General features: G+C 40.5%; 1 protein-coding gene across 4 annotated transcripts in view; it reads left to right on the plus strand.

Moving 5' to 3' along the window:
- The window catches only part of Oma1 (OMA1 zinc metallopeptidase), a 133,519-nt gene that overhangs the window by 106,235 nt on the left and 4,627 nt on the right, over window positions 1-22,657 (plus strand). The window contains exon 9 of one of the 4 annotated variants that reach the window (XM_074079994.1): window positions 15,828-16,291. The exons of 2 other annotated variants lie outside the window; for them this stretch is intronic. In XM_074079994.1, the coding sequence (XP_073936095.1) occupies window positions 15,828-15,839 (12 nt within the window). In that variant the 3' untranslated portion in view covers window positions 15,840-16,291. Of the gene's footprint in view, window positions 1-14,594; window positions 15,087-15,827; window positions 16,292-22,657 lie in introns of those variants that run through there. One more of the 4 variants, XM_074079993.1, reaches the window with a different exon arrangement.

Here is a 22,657-nt window from a genome sequence, read left to right on the forward strand (position 1 = left end):
TATATTCATATGTGCATACATTGTTTGGGTCATTTCTCCCCCCTTCCTCTCCCCTGCCCCTCTCCCAGACAGAACCTGTTCTGCCTTTTTCTCCAATTTTGTTGAAGAGAAGACATAAGTAATAAGAAGAAAGACAAAGCATTTTTGCTAGTTGAGATAAGGATACCTATACAGAGAGATTCCTAGCATTGCTTCCATGCACAAGTGTATTAAAACCCAAATTGATTCATCACTACCAGACCTCTTCACTACTTCCTGGTCACCTTCCCATATTGACCTCTATTGCTTTAAGGTTACTGTATTAGCTCCTCTATTGGGGACATCAAACCTGGTCAAGTTTTGGGTTTCCTACCTATCCGCGTTCCTCCCGTATGTGCTCTCCCCTTAGCGTGTGAGCCAAGTCCAACAATATTACTGCCTTTGCCCTAGATCTAAAATCCACATATGAGGGAGAAGATATGATTTTTGGTCTTCTGAGCCTAAGTAGCCTTGTTCAGGATGATGTTCTCAAGTTCCAGCCATTTACTTGCGAATGATAGGATTTCATTCTTCTTCATGGCTGAGTAAAATTCCATTGTGTATAAATACATTTTCTTAACCCATTTGTCAGTAGTGGGGCATCTTGGCTGTTTCCATAAATTGGCTATTGTGAATAGTGCTGCAATAAACATGGGTGTGCAGGTGCCTCTGTAGTAACCTGAGTTGCATTCCTTTGGGTATATTCCTAGGAATGGGATTGCTGGATCATACGGCAGATCTATGTTTAGTTTTTTTAAGAAGCCTCCATATTGTTTTCCAGAGTGGTTGCACTAGCTTGCATTCCCACCAGCAGTGTATGAGGGTTCCTTTTTCCCCACATCCTTACCAACATCTGTTGGTGGTGGTGTTTTTGATTATAGCTGTTCTAACGGATGAGGTGGAATCTTAGTGTGGTTTTGATTTGCATTTCCTTTATGGCCAGAGATGGTGAGCGTTTTTTCATGTGTTTTTTGGCCATTTGAATTTCTTCTTTTGAAAACGTTCTGTTTAGTTCAGTTGCCCATTTCTTTATTGGTTTGTTGATTTGGGGAGAGTTTAGTTTCTTTTTTTCTTTTTTATCACTGTAACCATTTTTATTTTTTCTTTTATTTCTCTTTTATTATTCATATGTGCATACAAGGCTTGGGTCATTTCTCCCCCCTGCCCCCACCCCCTCCCTTACCACCCACTCTGCCCCTTCCCTCTCCCCCTCACCTCCTCAAAACCCAGCAGAAACTATTTTGCCCTTATTTCTAATTTTGTTGTAGAGAGAGTATAAGCAATAATAGGAAGAAACAAGGATTTTTGCTGGTTGAGATAAGGATAGCTATACAGGGAGTTGGCTCACATTAATTTCCTGTGTGTGTGTGTGTTACCTTCTAGGTTAATTCTTCTTGATCTAACCTTTTCTCTAGTTCCTGGTCCCCTTCTCCTTTTGGCCTCAGTTGCTTTTAAGGTATCTGCTTTAGTTTCTCTGTGTTAAGGGCAACAAATGATAGCTAATTTTTTAGGTGTCTTACCTATCCTCACCCCTCCCTTGTGTGCTCTCGCTTTTATCATGTGCTCAAAGTCCAATCCCATTGTTGTGTTTGCTTTTGATCTAATGTCCACATATGAGGGAGAACATACGATTTTTGGTCTTTTGGGCCAGGCTAACCTCACTCAGAATGATGTTCTCCAATTCCATCCATTTACCAGCGAATGATAACATTTTGTTCTTCTTCATGGCTGCATAAAATTCCATTGTGTATAGATACCATATTTTCTTAATCCATTCATCAGTGGTGGGGCATCTTGGCTATTTCCATAACTTGGCTATTGTGAATAGTGCTGCAATAAACATGGGTGTGCAGGTGCCTCTGGAGTAACCTGTGTCACAGTCTTTTGGGTACATCCCCAAGAATGGTATTGCTGGATCAAATGGTAGATCAATGTCTAGCTTTTTAAGTAGTCTCCAAATTTTTTCCAGAGTGGTTGTACTAGTTTACATTCCCACCAACCGTATAAGAGGGTTCCTTTTTCCCTGCATTCTCGACAGCACCTGTTGTTGGTGGTGTTGCTGATGATGGCTATTCTAACAGGGGTGAGGTGGAATCTTAGTGTGGTTTTAAATTGCATTTCCTTTATTGCTAGAGATGGTGAGCATTTTTTCATGTGTTTTTTGGCCATTTGACTTTCTTCTTTTGAGAAAGTTCTGTTTAGTTCACTTGCCCATTTTTTTATTGGTTCATTAGTTTTGGGAGAATTTAGTTTTTTAAGTTCCCTATATCTTCTGGTTATCAGTCCTTTGTCTGATGTATAGCTGGCAAATATTTTCTCCCACTCTGTGGGTGTTCTCTTCAATTTAGAGACATTTCTTTTGTTGAACAGAAGCTTTTTAGCGTTATGAGGTCCCATTTATCTATGCTATCTCTTAGTTGCTGTGCTGCTGGGGTTCCACTGAGAAAGTTCTTACCTATACCTACTAACTCCAGAGTATTTCCTACTCTTTCCAGTACCAACTTTAGAGTTTGGGGTCTGATATTAAGATCCTTGATCCATTTTGAATAACATTGGTATAGGGTGATATACATGGATCTAGTTTCAATTTTTTTCAGACTGCTAACCAGTTTTCCCAGCAGTTTTTGTTGAAGAAGTTGCTATTTCTCCATTGTATATTTTTAGCACCTTTGTCAAAGACAAGTTGGTTGTAGTTGTGTGGCTTCATATGTGGGTCCTCTATTCTGTTCCACTGGTCTTCATGTCTGTTTTTGTGCCAGTACCATGCAGTTTTTATTGGTTGTTTTTGATTTGTAATATAGTTTGTAGTCGGGTTCTGTGATACCTCCTGCATTGTTCTTTTGACTGAGTATTGCCTTGGCTATTCGTGGCCTCTTATGTTTCCATATAAATTTAATGGTGGATTTTTCAATCTCTTAATGAATGTCATTGGAATTTTGATGGGAATTGCATTAAACATGTAGATTACTTTTGGGAGTATCGACATTTTTACTATGTTGATTCTACCAATCCATGAGCATGGGAGATCTCTCCACTTTCTATAGTCTTCCTCAATCTCTTCCTTCAGAAGTGTATAGTTTTCCTTGTAGAGGTCTTTCACATCTTTTGTTAGGTTTACACCTAGGTATTTGATTTTTTTTTGAGGCTATTGTAAATGGAATTGTTTTCATACATTCTTTTTCAGTTTGCTCATTGTGAGTGTATAGAAATGCTAATGATTTTTCTATGTTGATTTTATATCCTGCTACCTTGCTATAGCTATTGATGATGTCTAGAAGCTTCTGAGTAGAGTTTTTTGGGTCTTTAAGGTATAGGATCATGTCGTCTGCAAATAGGGATATTTTGACAGTTTCTTTACCTATTTGTATTCCTTTTATTCCTTCTTCTTGCCTAATTGCTCTGGCTAGGAATTCCAGTACTATGTTGAATAGGAGTGGAGATAGTGGGCATCCTTGTCCGGTTCCTGATTTTAGAGGGAATGGTTTTAGTTTTTCTCCGTTAAGTATAATGCTGGCTGTAGGTTTGTCATATATAGCTTTTATAATGTTGAGGAACGTTCCTTCTATTCCTAGTTTTCTTAGAGCTTTTATCATGAAATGATGTTGGGTCTTATCAAAGGCTTTTTCTGCATCTATTGAGATGATCAAATGGTTTTTGTTTTTGCTTCTGTTAATGTGGTTTATTACGTTTATTGATTTTCGTATGTTGAACCACCCCTGCATCCCTGGGATGAAGCCTACTTGGTCGTGGTGAATAATCTTTTTGATGTGTTGCTGAATTTGGTTTGCCATTATTTTGTTGAGGATTTTTGCATCAATGTTCATTAAGGAGATTGGCCTATAGTTCTCCTTTTTGGAGGTGTCTTTGCCTGGTTTTGGGATAAGTGTAATACTGGCTTCATAAAATGTGTTTGGCAGTTTTCCTTCCCTTTCTATTTTGTGGAACAGTTTAAGGAGGGTTGGTATCAGTTCTTCTTTAAAGGTCTGATAGAATTCAGCAGAGAATCTATCAGGTCCTGGACTTTTCTTTTTGGGGAGACTCTTGGTTGCTGCTTCAATTTCATTTTGTGTTATAGGTCTATTCAGGTGATTAATTTCCTCTTGGTTTAGTTTTGGATGATCATATGTATCTAGAACTCTGTCCATTTCTTTAAGATTTTGGAATTTATTGGAATATAGGTTCTCAAAGTAGTCTCTGATGATTTCCTGGACTGCCATGGTGTTTGTTGTTATCTCCCCTTTTGCATTCCTAATTCTACTAATTTGGGTTTTTTTCTCTCCTCATTTTAGTCAGGTTTGCCAGGGATCTATCGATCTTGTTTATTTTTTCAAAGAACCAACTTTTTGTTTCATTAATTCTTTGTATGGTTTTTTTGGTTTCTATTTCATTGATTTCAGCTCTTATTTTTATTATTTCTCTCCTTCTATTTGTTTTGGGATTTGCTTGTTCTTGTTTTTCTAGGAGTTTGAGATGTATCATTAGGTCATTGATTTGGGATCTTTCAGTCTTTTTAATATATGCACTCATGGCTATAAACTTTCCTCTCAGGACTGCCTTTGGTATGTCCCATAGGTTCTGGTAGGTTGTGTTTTCATTTCCAGGAACTTTTAAATTTCCTCTTTTATTTCATCAATGACCATTGTTCATAAAGCAATGAGTTATTCAGTTTCTAGTCGTTTGCATGTTTTTTGTCTTTACTTTTGTTGTTGAGTTCTAGTTTTATTGCATTGTGATCAGATAGAATGCATGGTATAATTTCTGTTTGGTTATATTTTCTGAGGCTTGCTTTGTGCCCTAGGTTTGATCTATTTTCGAGAAGGTTCCATGGGCTGCTGAGAAGAATGTATATTGTGTAGAGTTGGATGACATGTTCTGTAGACATCAAATAGGTCCATTTGATCTATTGTATATTTTAGAACTAGGATTTCTTTATTGATTTTTTTGTTTGGATTACCTATCTATTGATGATAATGGGTGTTATATTCTCCCACAACCACTGTGTTGGAGGTAATATATGCTTTTAGGTCCTTCAGGGTATGTTTGATGAAATTGGGTGCATTGACATTGAGTGCATATGGGTTAATAATTGTTATTTCCTTTTGTTGTATTTCCCCTTTTATTAGTTTGGAACGTCCTTTATCTTGTTTGATCAATGTAGGTTTGAGGTCTACTTTGTCAGAGATAAGAATTGCTACTCCTACCTGTTTTCGGTGGCCATAGGCTTGATAAATCTTCTTCCAGCCTTTCATCCTAAGCATATGCTTATTTCTGTCAGTGAGATTGGTCTCCTGTAAGCAATTGTTAGATCTTCCTTTTTAATCCATTTCATCAAACAGTGCCTTTTGATGGGGGAATTAAGTCCGTTAAAATTAAGTGTTAGTACTGATAGGTATGTGGTGATTCCTGTCATTTAGTTGTCTTAGTTGTTTGAAGGTTAGATTGTGTGTACCTAAGTTGAGGTTACTCTCTGCTTTCTTGCTTTTTCTTTCCCTGTGGTTTGGTACTGCCTGTCCTTTCATGGTTAAGTTGGGTTTCACTTTCTGTGTGCAGAATCCCTTGAAGATTCTTTTGTAGTGGTGGCTTTGTGGTCACATATTGTTTTAGTTTCTGCTTATCATGGAAGACTTATTGCTCCATCTATTTTGAATGATAGTTTTGCTGGGTAGAGTATCCTGGGGTTGAAGTTATTTTCATTCAGTGCTGTGAAGATCTCACCCCAAGCTCTTCTTGCTTTTAATGTTTCTGTTGAGAAGTCTGCTGTGATTTTGATGGGTTTACCTGTGTATGTTATTTGTATTGTCTCTCTTACAGCCTTCCATATTCTTTCCCTAGTTTTTGAACTTGTTGTTTTAATGATGATATGCCATGCGTTAGTTCTACTTTGATCTGGTCTGTTTGGTGTTTGGAGGCCTCTTGCATTTGTATGGGAATATCTTTCTCTAGATTTGGGAAATTTTCTGTTATGATTTTGTTGACTATATTACTCATTCACTTTGCTTGCATCTCTTCTCCTTCTTCAATGCCCATGATTCTCAGGTTTGGTCTTTTGATGGAGTCAGTGAGTTCTTGCATTTTCTTTTCACAGGTCTTGAGTTGTTTAGCTAATAGTTTTTCGGTTTTTCCTTTAATTACCATTTCATCTTCGAGTTCTGAGATTCTGTCTTCTTTTTGTTCTATTCTGCTGGATTGCCCTTCCATTTTGTTTTGCAATTCTGTTTTGTTCTTTTTTCTGAGGTTTTCCATATCCTGAGTCATTTCCTCTTTAATGTTGTCTATTTTTGTCCTGGGTTCATTTATCTCTTTATTAATCATGTTCTTTGTTTCACTTTGGTGTTTGTTTTTTCAAATTCTCTATTTTTGTTGTCTTGGAATTTCTTGAGTGTCTCCTGTACATTTTGGTTGACCATATTCAGTATCATCTCTATAAAATTCTCACTGATTACCTGTAGTATTTCTTCTTTTAGATTATTCGTCTGGTCTTCATTGGGTTCTTTGGTATATTTTATCTTCATTTTGTTGGAGTCTGGATCTGAGTATCTGTTTTCTTCATTTCCCTCTGGTTCCTGTACTAATTTTTTGCTGTGGGGAAACTGGTTTCCCTGTTTTTTTTGTCTTCCTGTCATTGCCCTTGGTGTTGTTCATGTACTGTGTGCAATTAAGTATTTTCTAGCTTGTAATAATAATAATGGTGATATTTAGAATGGAAGGGTGAGAGAAGATGGAAAGCAAAGAAGTTAAAGAAAAAGTGAAAAACAAATAAGTAGGAAAAAACAAAACAAACAAAAAAAGTTTCAAAGATATAAACAGGAGAGATTGTACTAATCGACAGTAAGCTGAACAGGCGTTAGAGAGACAGACGATTTAAAAAATAAATAACTGAAAAATTCTTCAAGTTCAAATGCAATAAAGTTTCAGTCTTAATAATTTTAGTGTTAGCCCTTCAGCCTTCAATCCTGGAGATGGTGTCTCAGAAGTAGTTCTGTTGCTGTCTCATCTTAGGGGAAAAAAATACAGAAAAAACAAAACAACACAAAACAAAACACCACAAAGTGTCTCATGTTTAAATGCAATAAAGTTTCAGTAAGTTTTTCTGCATGCAGGTATAGTTTGGTTGTTGTCTCATCAAAGGAAGAAAGAAAAAAAGAGTCTGGAGACAGTTCTGTGAATGGCTGCTGAGGCTGTGGCTCACCTGCCTGCTGCTGTCAGCCTGCTGTTGCTGGAGGAGTTATTTATGCAGATCTCAGGAGTGAGCTTAACACTCACCCAGCCCTTCAGGCTTTGTTTACTTAGAGTTCTCCTGGGCCTGACTGCCACTGGTACAAGCTTTCCCCTTTCCAAGCACACCGGGGGAGGTGACACTGCACCAGCTTTCTCAGGCCTGCGTGTTTATTTACAGTTCACATGGGAAATGGGCCTTCCCCCCTGTCCTCTGGAGTTTTCCTCCTACCCCTACTTTTACAAGCTTTCCCGCTCCTGGTTGCTGGGCGTGTGCCGCCACTCCTGCCTTCTCCAGCCAGCTTGTTGTGAGTGATTTCCCCTCCTCCCCTTCAGTGCTCAGGGTGCCCCACCCTCTTTGCTACGTGTCTTTTTTGTTGTTATTGCTTATTCAGTTTTTTTTTCCTTTTTTCCCTGGGTGGAGGTCAGTCTGTCCAGGGGGCTGTGCTGATCTGGCCGAGGGTTGTCTGTGGGAGTACCGCATGCTGCTTAGCTCACCTTGTAGTATGCGTCTTCCCAAGCCATCTGGACACTGCCATCTGGCGGCAGCACGGGGGCCCTCCTTGTTTTTCCGTTTAACATGAAGTGGAGATGCTATGCCCAGGCTGGAGGTGTGGAGGAGTCAAAGTTTTGCCTCTTCTCGCTGTTTTTTCCAGTAAGGTGTATCTCCAGTGTCTCTCCAAGATTTTACTTTATGAGGCACACTTTCTGCTTCCTCCCTCTAGTCTCCATCTTGGAATCCACACCATGACTACCATCCCATTACTCTGTTGAGAGTTCAGTTTCTTAAGTTCCCTGTATATTCTGGTTATCAGTCCTTTGTCTGATGTATAGGTGGAAAATGTTTTCTTCTACTCTGTGGGTAGTCTGTTCAGTTTAGAGACCATTTCTTTTGTTGTCAGAAGCTTTTAAGTTTTATGTAGTCCCATTTGTCCATCCTTTCTCTTAGTTGCTGGGCTGCTGGGGTCCTATTGAGGAAGTTCTTGCCTATACCTATTGCTTCCAGAGTATTCCCTGCTCTTTCCTGTGCTAACTTCAGAGTTTCAGGTCTGATATTAAGGTCCTTAATCCATTTTGAGTTAATACTAGTACAGAGTAATAAACATGGACCTAGTTTCAGTTTTTTTGCAGGCAAATAACCACTTTTCCCGGCAACATTTGTTGAAGATGCTGGCTGTTTTCCATCATATGTCTGTGGCACCTTTGTCAAAAATCAAGTGGGCAAAGCTGTGTGGATTCATATCTGGATCCTCTATTCTGTTCCACTCGTCTTCATATGTGTTTTTATGCCAGTACCGTGCTGTTTTTATTGCTATTGCTTTGTAATATAGTTTGAAGTTGGGTGTTGTGCTATCTCCAGCATTGCTCTTTTTGCTCAGTATTGACATGGCTATTCACGGTCTCTTGTGTTTCCGAATGAACTTTAAGGTAGATTTTTCAATCTTTGTGATGAATGTCATTGGGATTTTGATGGGAATTGCATTAAACATATAGATGCTTTTGGTAGTATAGCCACTTTTACTATGTTGATTCTACAAATCCATGAGCAAGGGAGGTCTTTCTACCTTCTATAGTCTTCCTCAATCTCTTTCTTCAGGGGTTTGTAGTTCCCCTTGTAGAGATCATTCACATCCTTTGTTAAGTTTACTCCTAGGTATTTGATTTTTTTGAGGCTATTGTAAATGGAATTGTTTCCATATATTCTTTCTCACTTTGTTTGTTGTTGGTGCATAGAAAAGCTAAAGATTTTTGCATGTTGATTTTGTATCCTGCCACCTTGCTGTAGCTGTTTATGGTGTCAAGGAGTTTTGGGGTAGAGGTTTTTGGGTCTTTAAGACATAGGATCATGTCATTTGCAAATAGGAATATTTTGATAGTTTCTTTATCTATTTGTATTCCTGTTATTTCTTCTTCTTGCCTAATTTCTTTGGCTAGGAATTCCAGGACTATGTTGAATAGGAGTGGGGATACTGGGCAACCTTGTCTTGTTCCTGGTTTTAGGGGAAATGATTTCAGTTTTTTTCCATTAAGTTTGATGTTGGCTGTAGGTTTGTCATATATATAGCCTTTACAATGTTGAGGTACATTCCTTCTATTCCTAGTTTTCTTAGAGCTTTTATCATGATGTGGTGTTGGATCTTATCACAGGCTTTTTCTGTGTCTATTGAGATGATAAGTAGTTTTTGTCTTTGCTTCTTTTAATGTGCTGTATTACATTTATAGATTTGCATATGTTGAACCACCCCTGCATCCCTGGGATGAAGCTGACTGGTCGTGGTGAATGATCTTTCTGATATGTTGTTGGATTTGGTACATAGGGCCCACTTTTGAGGAACCCAAATTGTGAAGTTAGCAAACATTGTTAAATCCACACAATTAACCCACTTTATGTAGGGAGAAATTAAAGTTCAGAAAGTAATTGGCACCCATTTACATAGCAAGTACCTCTAAGAAGCCTTATCTTTTGAGGTTGTTTTGAAGTAATGAGTCAACTCTATGACAAAAATGGGCTTTATAGCTGTAGTATTGTGCACATGTTGCCGTTTGCCCCTTCATACTGCCACTTCTTCTAATGATAGTCATATCATTAGAATGTGGTCCTATGTGATACCCAGAGTGGATGTAAACATGCTCAAATATAATAGCTATTCACTCCTCTTTCAAACCACACAATCTTTCCCCAGAGAAGCCTTGTAGTTTGAGCCTATTATTGGTGATTCATAGACTCGATGCAGAGTGACCCTATTAGCCACCATGAAGTGGGAGTTTTGACTCGAAAATCATAGTCTAGGCATAGTCATATTTACATGCATGTGACAGCTTGTCTTGGAGCAAGAGAAGTTTATTTAACAGCCAGAACAGATTGTAGATAACAATCTACAATGGCCTTGTCCAGAACACAGAAATCTGTTGGAAATGAATGTGAAGGAAATGTTGGTTGGGAGGACAATCCAGGCTTGGGGAGGCCTGCTTAGCAGCCCTTAAACTCACTCTCCAGAGGGCCTTTGGGTAGGTTGTTTTGTAGATGGTGTCATTGGGGCGCAGTATGATCAAGTCACTAACAAAATGAGCAACAAGAGCAATAATAATGGCTACACTTTATTACTGAGACCTCTTTCAAACCAAGTTTTAAAAGCACTTGACATACAGTAGTTTGTTGACTCCTGCCAAAATTCTGTGAGGAGGTGGTCATGAATATCCCACTTTATGAATGTGGTGCCCAGAGCCCAAATTGCCTAAATGACTTGACTCAAACCTCATAGTTAACATTACCTTGGCCTTCCAAGCTCCTGTTACCCTTTTAGAGACTCTAAGTAATGGTAAGTTGGTTCTTTGACTGGTTGGTTCATATGTAATGCATAAAAATACAGTATGTTGTGAAAAATATCTTTTGATCAGATAGGCTTTAGAAAATTACTTGTCTTTCCTGGGACTCCTTCCTTTCTTACCAAACATTCTGTGATACTTGCTCCAGGCTCCATGAGAAGGCAGTGGGTTTATACAGTAGGTGCCTGGCACATGGTTAGTGATCATTACTTGCTATCCTCTTTCCATCTCACCTACAACTTATACTCCACCTGTATTCAAAGATGATTTAAAAAAGAAGGATTAGGGCCAAAGCTTGAGGTGATTCACTTCTTGCCAGCTATCTATTTAATAGATTCTTTTGTATGAAGCACAGGAAAGTAAAATGGGTCTTGTCTTGGGGATGGTACTTGTGGGAAGGGGGAAAATATAGGGAAAGGGTGAAGGAGGGTGAATATGGTGGAAATATTGTATACTTATGTATGAAAATGGAAAAATGAGACCTGTTGAAATATTCGAAGAAGGGGGGAGGAGCTGAGAAAGGAGAATGATGGATGGGGTGAATGACTAAGATACATTATAAGCACTTTTGTGAATGCTACAATGTACCCGCAGTATAACAATAATATACTAAAATTTTTAAAAATTAAAAAAAACCCAAATAAAAACTTAAAAGTTAACCTATCTCATTAAAAAAAGAGAGATTCTTTTGTAAAGAAGAGAACTTCAAGAGTCAAATATAAGTAGGCATTTTCAACAGTTTTTGTTTTCTACCCCACTCAGCATTAAGTAACAATCAATCTTCACCCACTCTCGTCTCTGTGTCCTTTGCTGGTAAAGCCTTTCTGAATTGTTTCAAACATGCCTGCAGAGCTGGAGAGCTCCCTGCACCGTAGCCCCAGTGACATAAGAATGACAGAATTCCCATGTTCAAGCTCAGTGGCCAAAACTGGTTAATGACCCCCTCAAAAGGAACTGCTTCTCCCTCTTTTTACCCAAACTGTTGACAAGTTTCTAGGTGAAATTCATGAAGAGTTCTAATGATAAAAGTAATAAAAAACCTAGCTAAAAATAAAGTTGCATCTGGGCTAAATATTCCAAGGACAGGAGGCAACCAATTCTTGGAGAAGACGATATAGTGAAGGACTACTTTACTTCTATTCATTACTGTAGGCAGTGGTCACCCAGGTTGCACATTGCAAATCTCCATAGGGTACCACTCACCCAGACTGATGTGCATAACACCACATGGAGTTATGTAGCTAAACAGTCTGACCTATATGCCTTTATCTTTTCTGTTCGAGAGTATGCTTATCAAGAACATCATTAAGTTTGGACAGAAGTTCTAAGTTGCAGAAGAAATGACCAGAGGGAACCTGGATACTTTTATACTAACATTTATAATAATAGTAGTTAACACTTGGGAAGCAAAATATGTCAGGTAGTCTACTCAAAACAGCATGTATCATCCAATTTTGCACAATATAATGCTGTTGTTGCCCAGCCAACTATATCCTCTTCCTTTCCTGCAAGCTTCATTTTGCTTTGTTGTCAGTGTGCCCTGCCTGAGAGACTAAATTATGAGCATCTAAGTTCAGTCATGGCAGTGCTGTTCACCAACCAGTGACTGGTGTAGGAACAGGCAGTGTGACCCAATCTGAACAATGAGAAATAAAGCAAAGCAATTATTTTTCAGGGGTGGAAGCTATGGAAAAGGCTGTTATTTGGGGTCTAAGTATGAGTCTTTGTTTGTACTTATGTCTTCTTCCTATTTCTGCTTTCCCTAGAAAATTCTGGAGGTACTATCCTAGACCTCAATATTGCTGAGTTGCTCGGCCAACCTTGGTACTTCCTCCCTTGAAGGAATAATTTCTGGGGCCAGTAGTCACAGAAAGGCACTTCCATTCATTTCTTGATATCTGTGTTGTGCTGTGTTGTCAAGAATCTATAATCAAAGCTCTAAAAAGCTCCTTGGTAATACTTTCCCCTACTAATTGATTATTACTTTACTTGCACCCAGAAATATTTCTATGAATAAGATATTGGCTCCATTTTACAAATGAGAAAACCAAGACTTAGGAATACTAAATTACTCTCCATATGTCACACAGTAGGTCTGCCCAAGTTTAAGATTTTCCTCCTCCTATTCTGCCAGGGGCAGTATAAGGTCCAGGGTAGTTTTATTTCATGGGCAATATAATAATAAGAGCTCTCAACACTGGGCAGCTGGCAGAGTAAGTTGCATTGGAATTTTTCATGCAAAGACAAGACAACCATCCATCAGGGTTGCTGGAGAGGAGAGTCAGGCTCTATGTAGAAGATGAAGAAGATGGACCATGAATGAATGAATGAGAGGCAAATGTCACATGAATGTGTTCCAGAATAGAACCAATTGGATTCAAAGGATAGGTTAAAAAAAAAAAGAAATCTTAGCCAACTAGATTTTCAGTATGAAGATGAATATTCAGGCATCTGTGCTCGAGGAGAGGGGTCTGATGGCTCTGCTTCTGCACCAGTGGGCAATAGAGGGATGAATGGTAAGATCAGGCCTAGGTCTCCATCAGAGGACCAGCTGTGCTGCTTCTTAGCCGTTAAGCTCAGTCTCCCCTTCTGTCAAATGGGAGAATGAGCTCAGTGTACTCCACAGGTCAAATAATCAAATGAGATGGTGGTACACTTCCAAAACATTTGCCAAAGATGTACTATGAGCCTTACTTTCTGCTGAGTCCTCATGTCTGTGTGAGCTGGAAAAATACTTAAATTTAAAATAGTAGGTATTTATTCTTAAAAATTGTCCAAGTCCTCCCTCCCTTCTACCCTACCAAACGGGGTAAAAAGGACCCCATCCATCTATTTTGAAGTAAATTGAGCTCTTATCCAGGAAAATAGAAGAAATGGCTGCAATGGACAGAGTTTCCAGCAAGACAAATTCCCCAATGGCCTCTCTCTGCCACAGCTCAATAATGGTGTTTGCTATAAATCAGAGAGCTTCTTTATCAAGTACCTTGGAAGCGCTTGGGACCGATTTAGCCCTGGAGTGAGATTAATCACAAATGCTGCTTTAGAAAGAGTGATGGGTGTGAATAAGAACGTTTGGTGGAGATCACTCTAATTCATCCCGATTGAGATAGCTGGAGTTTGCAGAACCAAGGCTCTTAAGTTTTAAACATTTCTCATTTTGAGAAAAATTACTGGATCCCTAACAATGGCCCAGTGGAATGGGAAGGAACTAATGTTTTTTAAAGTACTGCCTACGCTTATGTCATCTCTTTTAATCCCCACAACAACTCCATGAGATAGGGCTGGTCACCCTTGTTTTGCAAATGAAAAAAATGAGACAGTGAAGTAACTTGTGTAAGGTTATGCAATGGCCAAATGGATTAGATAAGAATGAAATGCAGATTGATGTTGTTTCAAAGACTTGCCACAGAGTTTTCTAGAGCTTTGATTGTAGATTCTTGGCAGCACAGCTGAGCATAGATATCAAGAAATGAATGGAAGTGGCTTTCTGTGACTCTTGGCCCCAGAAATAATGTCTGAGACAGTCCTATAAGACCCTGCTTTAATGACACTGTATTGTGATCTTCTCTAATATCTCATTTTTTATAAGATAGAAGATGAATGAATGAATGAATGAATGTACCCCAGGCAGACTTCCTCTCTGCTCATGTACAGTGTAGCAGCCATGGAGAGGAAACATCAGCATCAGTTCATTCTTCAAGAGAACACACTATGGAAATGTGTTTAATGAATGCTCCAGCTGCCACATTTTCAGGTCCACTGTGATGTTTCACTTGGACTGCTCTTGTCCATCCACTGAGCACAGCAGGGGTGTTGGAGGGAGGCCATTCTTACCATACACAGGACACCTTTAATGGGAGGTGTTAATGGAAACTTGGAACTTCCCCATTGGTCTGGTTGAGAGTTTCTTAGAACTGCACTGCAGTCAGAAGCTCTTCCTACCCCAGCCTCTTTTTTCTTTCACACATGTCAGACCTGCATCCTGGTCTGAAGTTCATCCTACCTCTCCTGCTCCCCTCCTTTATCATTCACAGGAGTTTCTGCAATAAATCTTTTGCACACCTAATGCCATGTTGATGTCTGCTTCTTGGAAGATGCTAATGGACACAGTGATTCTGTTTCCCCAAACCAAGTGTCTGTCATCAGGAAAACAGATCAATACTATGATACTGTCATGTAACTGAAGACTACAGATCAGTGAAAATGAATGAATGAGAGACGGAGGCAGCAACACAGATGCATCTCAAAACCCATGTAAAGCATAAGCAGAAATGTTACATACATATGGTATGCAATGCTTACATAAAGTTTTAAACAAGTCAACAATGTAATACATTATTTGTAGATATAATATGTCTACAAATGTACAGAAGTACAAAAACACACCAGGGATTGATAAACACCAAATTCAGGAGAGAGGTTACCACTGGGGAGAGAACGAAAGAGGCTTTGAATTTAAAGCGACATGGTTGCTATACATTTGTTTGTCATACCTATGCTTATTATATACCTGAAGTGTTTCAGAATAAAATGATTTGAAATTGGCTGTGTTTTGGAAAGTTTTAAATACATGTCATCACATGTATCATAAAGGCCAGCTATTGTGGCCTTTACTGCACTGAGTCACAATTGATTTATTTTATACTTGTTTCTATTTTTTCTCTCCTTGACCCTCACTGGACTACCAGCTCTAAGAAGACTCTCATTTCTGAATCTTCAATGGCTATGACATCAGCAGGAGAGATTATGTGCTTACTGTGTCTTTTGTTGTATTTATGTATTTATTGTGGTACTGGGGTTTGAGCCACTCTACCAGCTCTTTTTTTGTGATGGGTTTTTTTTTTTTTTTTGAGCTAGGGTCTCATGAACTGTTTGCCTGGGCTGGCTTTGAACTATGATCCTCCTGATCTCTGCCTCTTGAGTAGCTAGGATTACAGGTGTGAGCCACCAGCACCTAGCTACTGTGTCTTTTAATATACAGGAGTTGAGAAAATGGGACACTGGGAAGAGATATGGCAGGTAGAGCAAGATGGTAGAGCACAAGAAACTGCTTTTTCAATATAGCCAGAAAGGTAAAGGTTCTGCCTTTGTTGTGTGCTGCCACATTTGGGCAATAGGTCAACAGCGGATTGACTGAGGCCAGGTCAGAGTGTCTGCCACATTTGAATTCCTGTTACTGTGCCAGATACTTTGTTATATGCAACATGTGTTTTGTTTTTATATTCACATTAATTTGAAGACTTGAACATTATCATCTCTTTTTACAGATAAGGAACTGAGGCTCAGCAAATCTGAGAATAGCCAGAGCCACCCAGCTGCTGATTAGAAGAGCCAGGTTCATACCAAAGTCTCTCTGTTCCCACTTGCTTTCTGGGAAGCACTGTATCCAGGAATGGTATCTGTATTAGAATGTGAGTGATAGATCTGCTGTGCAGTCACTCATTCATTTACCAATGTACTCATTTACTCATTACCTCCTACACTCCAGGTGCTAGAGTATATCAATAAACAGCATGGTTTGAGACCCACCCTCAAGGAACCCCCAGCTAACTGGAGGTGCAGGTGCAGAAAAGGATGCCAGTGCAGTGTGAAGAGGCCTGCAATAGGTAAAAGTCAGGGGCTGTGGCAGCACAAACAAGTGGAGTGTCTCCCCTTAAGGGATGTCTAGGCTTCCTAGAAAAAATAACCTCTGAAGACTAGTGGTGGGTTGTGAGGAGTGGATTATGAGAAACCTATGAGAATTTGACATAAGCACAGCTATGCCCAATAATTGGCAGACTGAGTTTGGTGTGGCCCCAGCCACAGAAGAGTGCAGGATGCAGTGCAGCTGCTTTTCCTAAGTTGTTTATCTTCAGAGAAGTAGGAAAGCAGGTTTCCCTTTTTTTTTTTTTTTTGATATATGAGACTTTTTTTTTCTTTATTCATTTATTCACATGTACATACATTGTTTGGGCCATTTCTCTCCCCTGCCCCCCTCCCCCTCTCTCTTACCTACACCTCCCTCGATTCTAGGCAGAACCTGTTCTGCCCTTTTCTCCAATTTTGTTGAAGAGAAGACGTAAGGAATAATAAGAAAGACAAAATATTTTTGCTAGTTGAGATAAGGATAGCTATACAGAGAGGTTCCTAGGATTGCTTCCATGCACAAATGTATCACAGCCCGAACTGATTCATCTCTACCTGATCTCTTCACTACTTCCTGGTCACCTTCCCATATTGACCTCTATTGCTTTAAGGTTACTGTATTAGCTCCTCTGCAGAAGGCACATCAAACACTTTCAAGCTTTGGGTTTCCTACTATCTGCATTCCTCCCGTATGTGCTCTCCCCTTAGCGTGTGAGCCAAGTCCAACAACATTACTGCCTTTGTCCTAGATCTAAAGTCCACATATAAGGGAGAAGATATGATTTTTGGTCTTCTGAGCCTAAGTAACCTCGCTCAGGATGATGTTCTCAAGTTCCAGACATTTACTTGCGAATGGTAGGATTTCATTCTTCTTCATGGCTGAGTAAAGTTCCATTGTATATAACGCATTTTCTTAATCCATTGTTAGTAGTGGGGCATCTTGCCTGTTTCCATAACTTGGCTATTGTGAATAGTGCTGCAATAAACATGGGTGTGCAGGTGCCTCTGGAGTAACCTGAGTTGCATTCCTTTGGGTATATCCCTAAGAGTGGGATTGCTGGATCATATGGTAGATCTATGTTTAGTTTTTTAAGAAGCCTCCATATTGTTTTCCAGAGTGGTTGCACTAGCTTGCATTCCCAACAGCAGTGTATGAGGGTTCCTTTTTCCCCACATCCTCGCCAACATCTGTTGGTGGTGTTTTTGATGATGGCTATTCTAACAAGGGAGCAGGTTTCTCTTGTTACAGTGTCACGCCTCTCCCTGAGAACTGTTGCTCCACCTCCTTGTTTCCCACTGGATATAAAAGACTGGCTGAAGCAGGCTTGAGGCTTTTGGATGGGGGATTTTGATTGGCTGCCACTGATGCTGCTGCTGGCAGCTGTGTGTCTCCATGAGAGCAGTTTTCTGCACCGAGAACTTTATACATTGGCTTTAGAAAAGGTAAGCTAAAGAGAACATGGGACAGTGCAAGTCTAAGGACTGAGACCTAAGTTATGCTAATGCAGTTTTTAGACATGGCTGTTGTTTGCAAGTCTGAGCACTGAGACTTTAAGAAAGCTGAAGAGAGAACATGGGACAGTACAAGTCTGAGAGCAAAGACTAACAGAGATTGTACTAAAGAAAAACTAAAGAAAACATGGGACCTTGTGAGTCTAAGGAAAGAGACTTTAAAGAACAGAAAAGAGGACTTTAGAAGCAAGGTTTTAAAGAATTGTAAAGGAGTAAGGACTTAAAGAATAGAGAATAATAGAGAAAAGAAGCATCAAGGCTGTTGTGCATCTCCATCTGAGCGCCCAGCACACCTGGCCCCAGCTTTATACATGTCTGTCTTCTGTCTTTTGTCCTTTCTGCATCTCCCATCGCCCCCAGTTAGCCCCAGTTAGGTCAGTAGTAACAGGAGCTGGGAAAAACTCACTTTAGTGGCTGAGGAAGATTGTCCCTTCAAAAAAGGATAGCATGCCAGGTGCTGGTGGCTCACACCTGTAATCCTAGCTATTTTGGGGGTTGAGATCAGGAGGATCGTGATTTGAGGCCAGCCCAGGCAAATAGTTCAAGAGACCCCCATATCCAAAATAATCAGACTGGAGGCATGGTTCAAGCAGTAGAATACATGCTTTGCAAGCACAAAAAAAAAAAAAAAAAAAAAAAAACTTCTCCAAGGGTTGAAAATGAGAGGGCAGGGTTCAAGGGGTCAACTGACAATTCATTCTTAATGTTCCCTACATCTGCTTTCCAGGGTCAGAATCCTTGGCTTCAGGATACCTACCCTGAGTCTGCTTCTACTCAGACCTACCTCCCAATCTGTGTTAGTTCAGGTGCTCTGAAAAAATAGAAACTAAAACAGTATTAAACCTTCAAGAATCTTTCAGGGTAAATGCCTGTGGGGAGATGTGAGGAGGAAGCCTAAGGAGGCCAAAAAAGTCATGATGCAGGTCTGACCCCTATTGAAGGAGAGAGGAAGAGAAGGAAATGTTTTAGGAATCTTAAGGAAACCTTGGTAGTGCTGTCTGGGAGTCCTTAACCCAAAGTTTACAATAAGAGAAGTCCTGTGTCTCCAGAAAGGCCCCTTCCTGTGTGTCTCTGCTTGGCTACTCCATTGGCTAGGAGTGACCAGGGGAAAGCATGGCACAAAGTTGGTGTTGGGACAGTTGGTTGTTCTTGGGATGATTGGTTAGTTATGTTCCTTGAAGGTGGGCATCCCAGAGACATCAAAACATAAAAGCTGGGCACACCTACCATTGCTGTGTGCCAAATATACCTGAACCTCACTCTGTCCTTCTCCTTACTATGAGGCTTGGTTTAGAGTCCTTCCTTTCCCATAAAACTTTACAGAATGATTGGTTGCACATTTTTTTGTTAATGCCATTTCTTCCACTAGATGGAGAGTTCCTGTGGGAGTGAGCACACTGTCCTGAATCTTCAGTGTCTGTCATGATGGTTGACCCCTGTCTTGGTAATGGCCACTGTGTAGTCTTATGCAGCGGTGTGAGACTATGGTCTGGCTGATGTGCTGGATGCTGAGCTTCTGTGCTGGGGGTGGGGGGAGGTGTGCTGAAGGAAGCAGTGATCTGATTTGTATTTACACAGTGTTACTGACAGATGGGCACCATTGAGCTATACCTACCTAGAGAATGGTTTGTTTCTTCTCTGACCAAATGTGCTTTGTTGGCTAATAGCAGCATTGCCAAAGAACTGGCTTTAAGCTATATTCAAAAGCATAGGTGCAGGGCCTCACTATTAGCTACTCCCATAAACTTCTGTAAGGGCTATGGATCAGCCCTTCTGAGTCTGTTTCTACCATAGTGACATGAAGGGATTGGATTCCCACTTCTGCCCCAACACTAAAGAGACAAGGGAGCTAGGTGTTTGGACACTGCAGGTGTGAAAACACAGGCTTCCCCATGTGGAGTTCAGGAGCATCACATCCTTGCCTGGGCTCAGGTCAGCCTTGCCATCACCCAGATCAGTGCTCACCTCCTCCTCAGACCATGTTTGTGACTTCTCATATTTCTCCATTAACTCTTTGGTTAACAAACTGGTGATATTGGTGTTATTATCTCATCTTATACAAAAGGGGAAAGCCGCTCAGAGGTAACTTGCCACACAGCTCGTAAAAGGCTCAAACACAAATCCAAACAGTGGAATTCTTACCCACCTTCATTTTTGTGGTTTATAATTTTTCTCTGCATTTCCTGTTTTCCTGTTTTTGTTCCCATATAGAATATAAGAACCTCAAAGACAGGGAACTTGATTCAACTTCATTCCAGTCCTTACCAAACACAGCATGCACACAGCAGGTGCTATCCAAATGCTGCCTAAGTAAAAGTGAACATCCTTGAGAATCAGCTGCGTCATCTGTCAAATGCTGGGAAAACCCGCATGAACTCAGACCAATCTGTATGCACAGTGACGTACACATGTATATGTCTGTGCATACACATGATGTAACTGATGTAACAGCTTTAAGAAGGCTGCTCCACGTTGAAAAAAAAAAAAGAACTACCTTGTGTGCCTGGCAATTGTGGATTTGCTGGCCCAGATTCTCTCCTTCCTGGTTTCTGCCCTGTGTTCTTTTCTGTTCTCCAGTTCCCCTCCTCCAACCCAGGCTCTGCATCCCCTGTCATTAGTACTTGATCTTCAACTCTCTCTCTGGGTGTAGGATCCACTTGCTTGGGGTTGTACGCTCAACCTCACCCATCAAAACCTTCCTGTGTCTTCCTAGCTTTGGTCTATTCACCCCTGATCTTTGAGACCCAGCCCACAGATAGTCCCAGCAGGTAGCTCCCTAGCCTGTTTGGTCTCATATTCCTGAACAATATTGAGACACATAGCAAGTATTTGTATAAACTCTCGTATATCTGTGAAGCCATGGATTTTCACAGGTGGAGCCACATGGCCATACAGATCCATGTCCTCTGGGCCACGTGCAGAAAGAGGGAGGGTAAAAGTTAAGAAGGTGAATATGATTGCTGTACTTCCTATACAAGAATGAATATAGAATTTTTAAACCTGTTGAAATCACCATAAGAAGGGGACTAAGGTAGAAAGGAGAAAAATAGAGGAGGTGAGCCAATTTGGGTTATAATACATATATACATGAATATGTCACAAGGAAACTCCCTGTATAGCTATCTGAAACAAACAAAATGTCATTTTTTTTTTCTTTTACAAAATCAGAGAACAGGAGGTCCGAATAGGTCCTGTCTGGAGGATTGGTAGCAGTGGGAGGGAGAGGATGTGGAGAAAGGGTGTAGGAGGGTGAATATGATGCAAATACTGTGTACTCATGTATGTAAATGGAGAATGAAACCTGTTAAAACTATTCCAGAAATGGGGGAGTGTAGTATAAAGAAGAATGATGAAGGGGTGAATTCAAGTATGATATATTTGATATATTGTAAGAACTATAAATGCCACAATGTACTGCAGCATTTGTGCCTTTGAGAACAGACTCAGCATTTATATGCAAACCCATTTGTGTTTTGTATTCAGGATGTGCCCACAGGTACACACACACACACACACACACACACACACACACACACACACACACACACACAGAGACTGTCAGCATGCAAATGCACCTCATGTGGGCACATGTATCTCTTAGAGTGTGGATAGCAGCACGTACAGACCCAGTACCATATGCCCTGGACAGAAACACTCACACACAGCAAACAAGGACCAGGAAGGCAGCCACAGCCAACTTCTCCCCAGGGAGCCACATTCAAATAGATCCCACCGCAGCTCTTGGCCTTTCAAAGACATGAGCTCACACTTCCTTGAGGCCAGCTCTTCCTTTGTCAAGTTGTCTGGCCTGAGCAAGGTTCCAGAGCCTGTGGTTTAGTCCTCCCTTGGTGCCCCTATGACAGCCTGTCACCTCCACACTCAGCCCCTCCTCGGGAGCTCTCTGCTCTCAGTGGGGCAGGCACTAAGGCTCAAGGTAATTAAATCTGTGTCTCCTTTCACTTCAGCAGCATTGATCTGTGCAGGGACACACTCTGACTCCAAACGAACCAAGCTTTTAATTTCCGGCTGGAACACACTGTTCTTAGACTTGTTTCATATGTGAGTCATTAAGAGTGAAAATTGCAGCATGTTTTCTCTTCAGAGTATGGTGCAGCTTTATAAAGCATTTTTGCCCCACTCACAATCATCCTGTGGAGTAGGTAGTAGATGGACTCCCCCATTTTATAGTTGAGGGAACTGAGGCAAACAGAGCTATCACTGCCTTCCTACTATGTGTCAGGCACTGTCTTTTATTTTCAGTACTGGGGTTTGAACTCAGGGCCTTGTACTTGCTAGGCAGGCACTCTACTGCTTGAGCCACAACATCAGCCCATCTGTCTTAAGTGCTTTGTGAGTTTCAATTTTTTCTTTTTTTTTTGGCAGTACTGGGATTTGAACTTAGTGCCTCATGCTTGCTGGGCAGGTGCTCTACCACTTGAGCCATTCCACCAGCCAAGTTTCAATTTCTTAGATCCCTACAGTAACATTGAGAGAGATTTGTTGACCATCATCCCTGTTTTATAAGTGAGGAAATTGAAGCACATCGGGTTAAAGTAATAGGCTAAGTTTACATAGTAAGTGGTCTAGCTGATTTTATGCTGTCTTAAGTTAAAGGGATGTGATACAGGACATTTGTCTTCTGGGTAGAAATCTAAAGCAATGGTCTGAGCAAGGTGATATGTGCCAGTAATCTCAGCCACTTGGTAAGTGGAGATCAGGAGGAGCATGGTTTAAGATCAGCCTAGGCAAAAAAGTTAGTGAGACCCTATCTTAACAAACAAGCAGACATGTGTAGTGCACACCTATAACCCCAGCACATAGAAGGCCTTAGGTAGGAGGAGTGTGGTCCAAGACTGGCCTCAGCCAAAAAGTATGAGACCCTATCTAAAATATAACTAAAGCAAAAAAGAAGGGTTGCAGGTGTGACTCAAGTTGTAGAGTGCATGCCAAGCAATTGTAA

The sequence above is a fragment of the Castor canadensis genome, chromosome 7 (genome assembly GCF_047511655.1).
Source record: "Castor canadensis chromosome 7, mCasCan1.hap1v2, whole genome shotgun sequence".
Taxonomy (NCBI): Eukaryota; Metazoa; Chordata; class Mammalia; order Rodentia; family Castoridae; genus Castor; species Castor canadensis.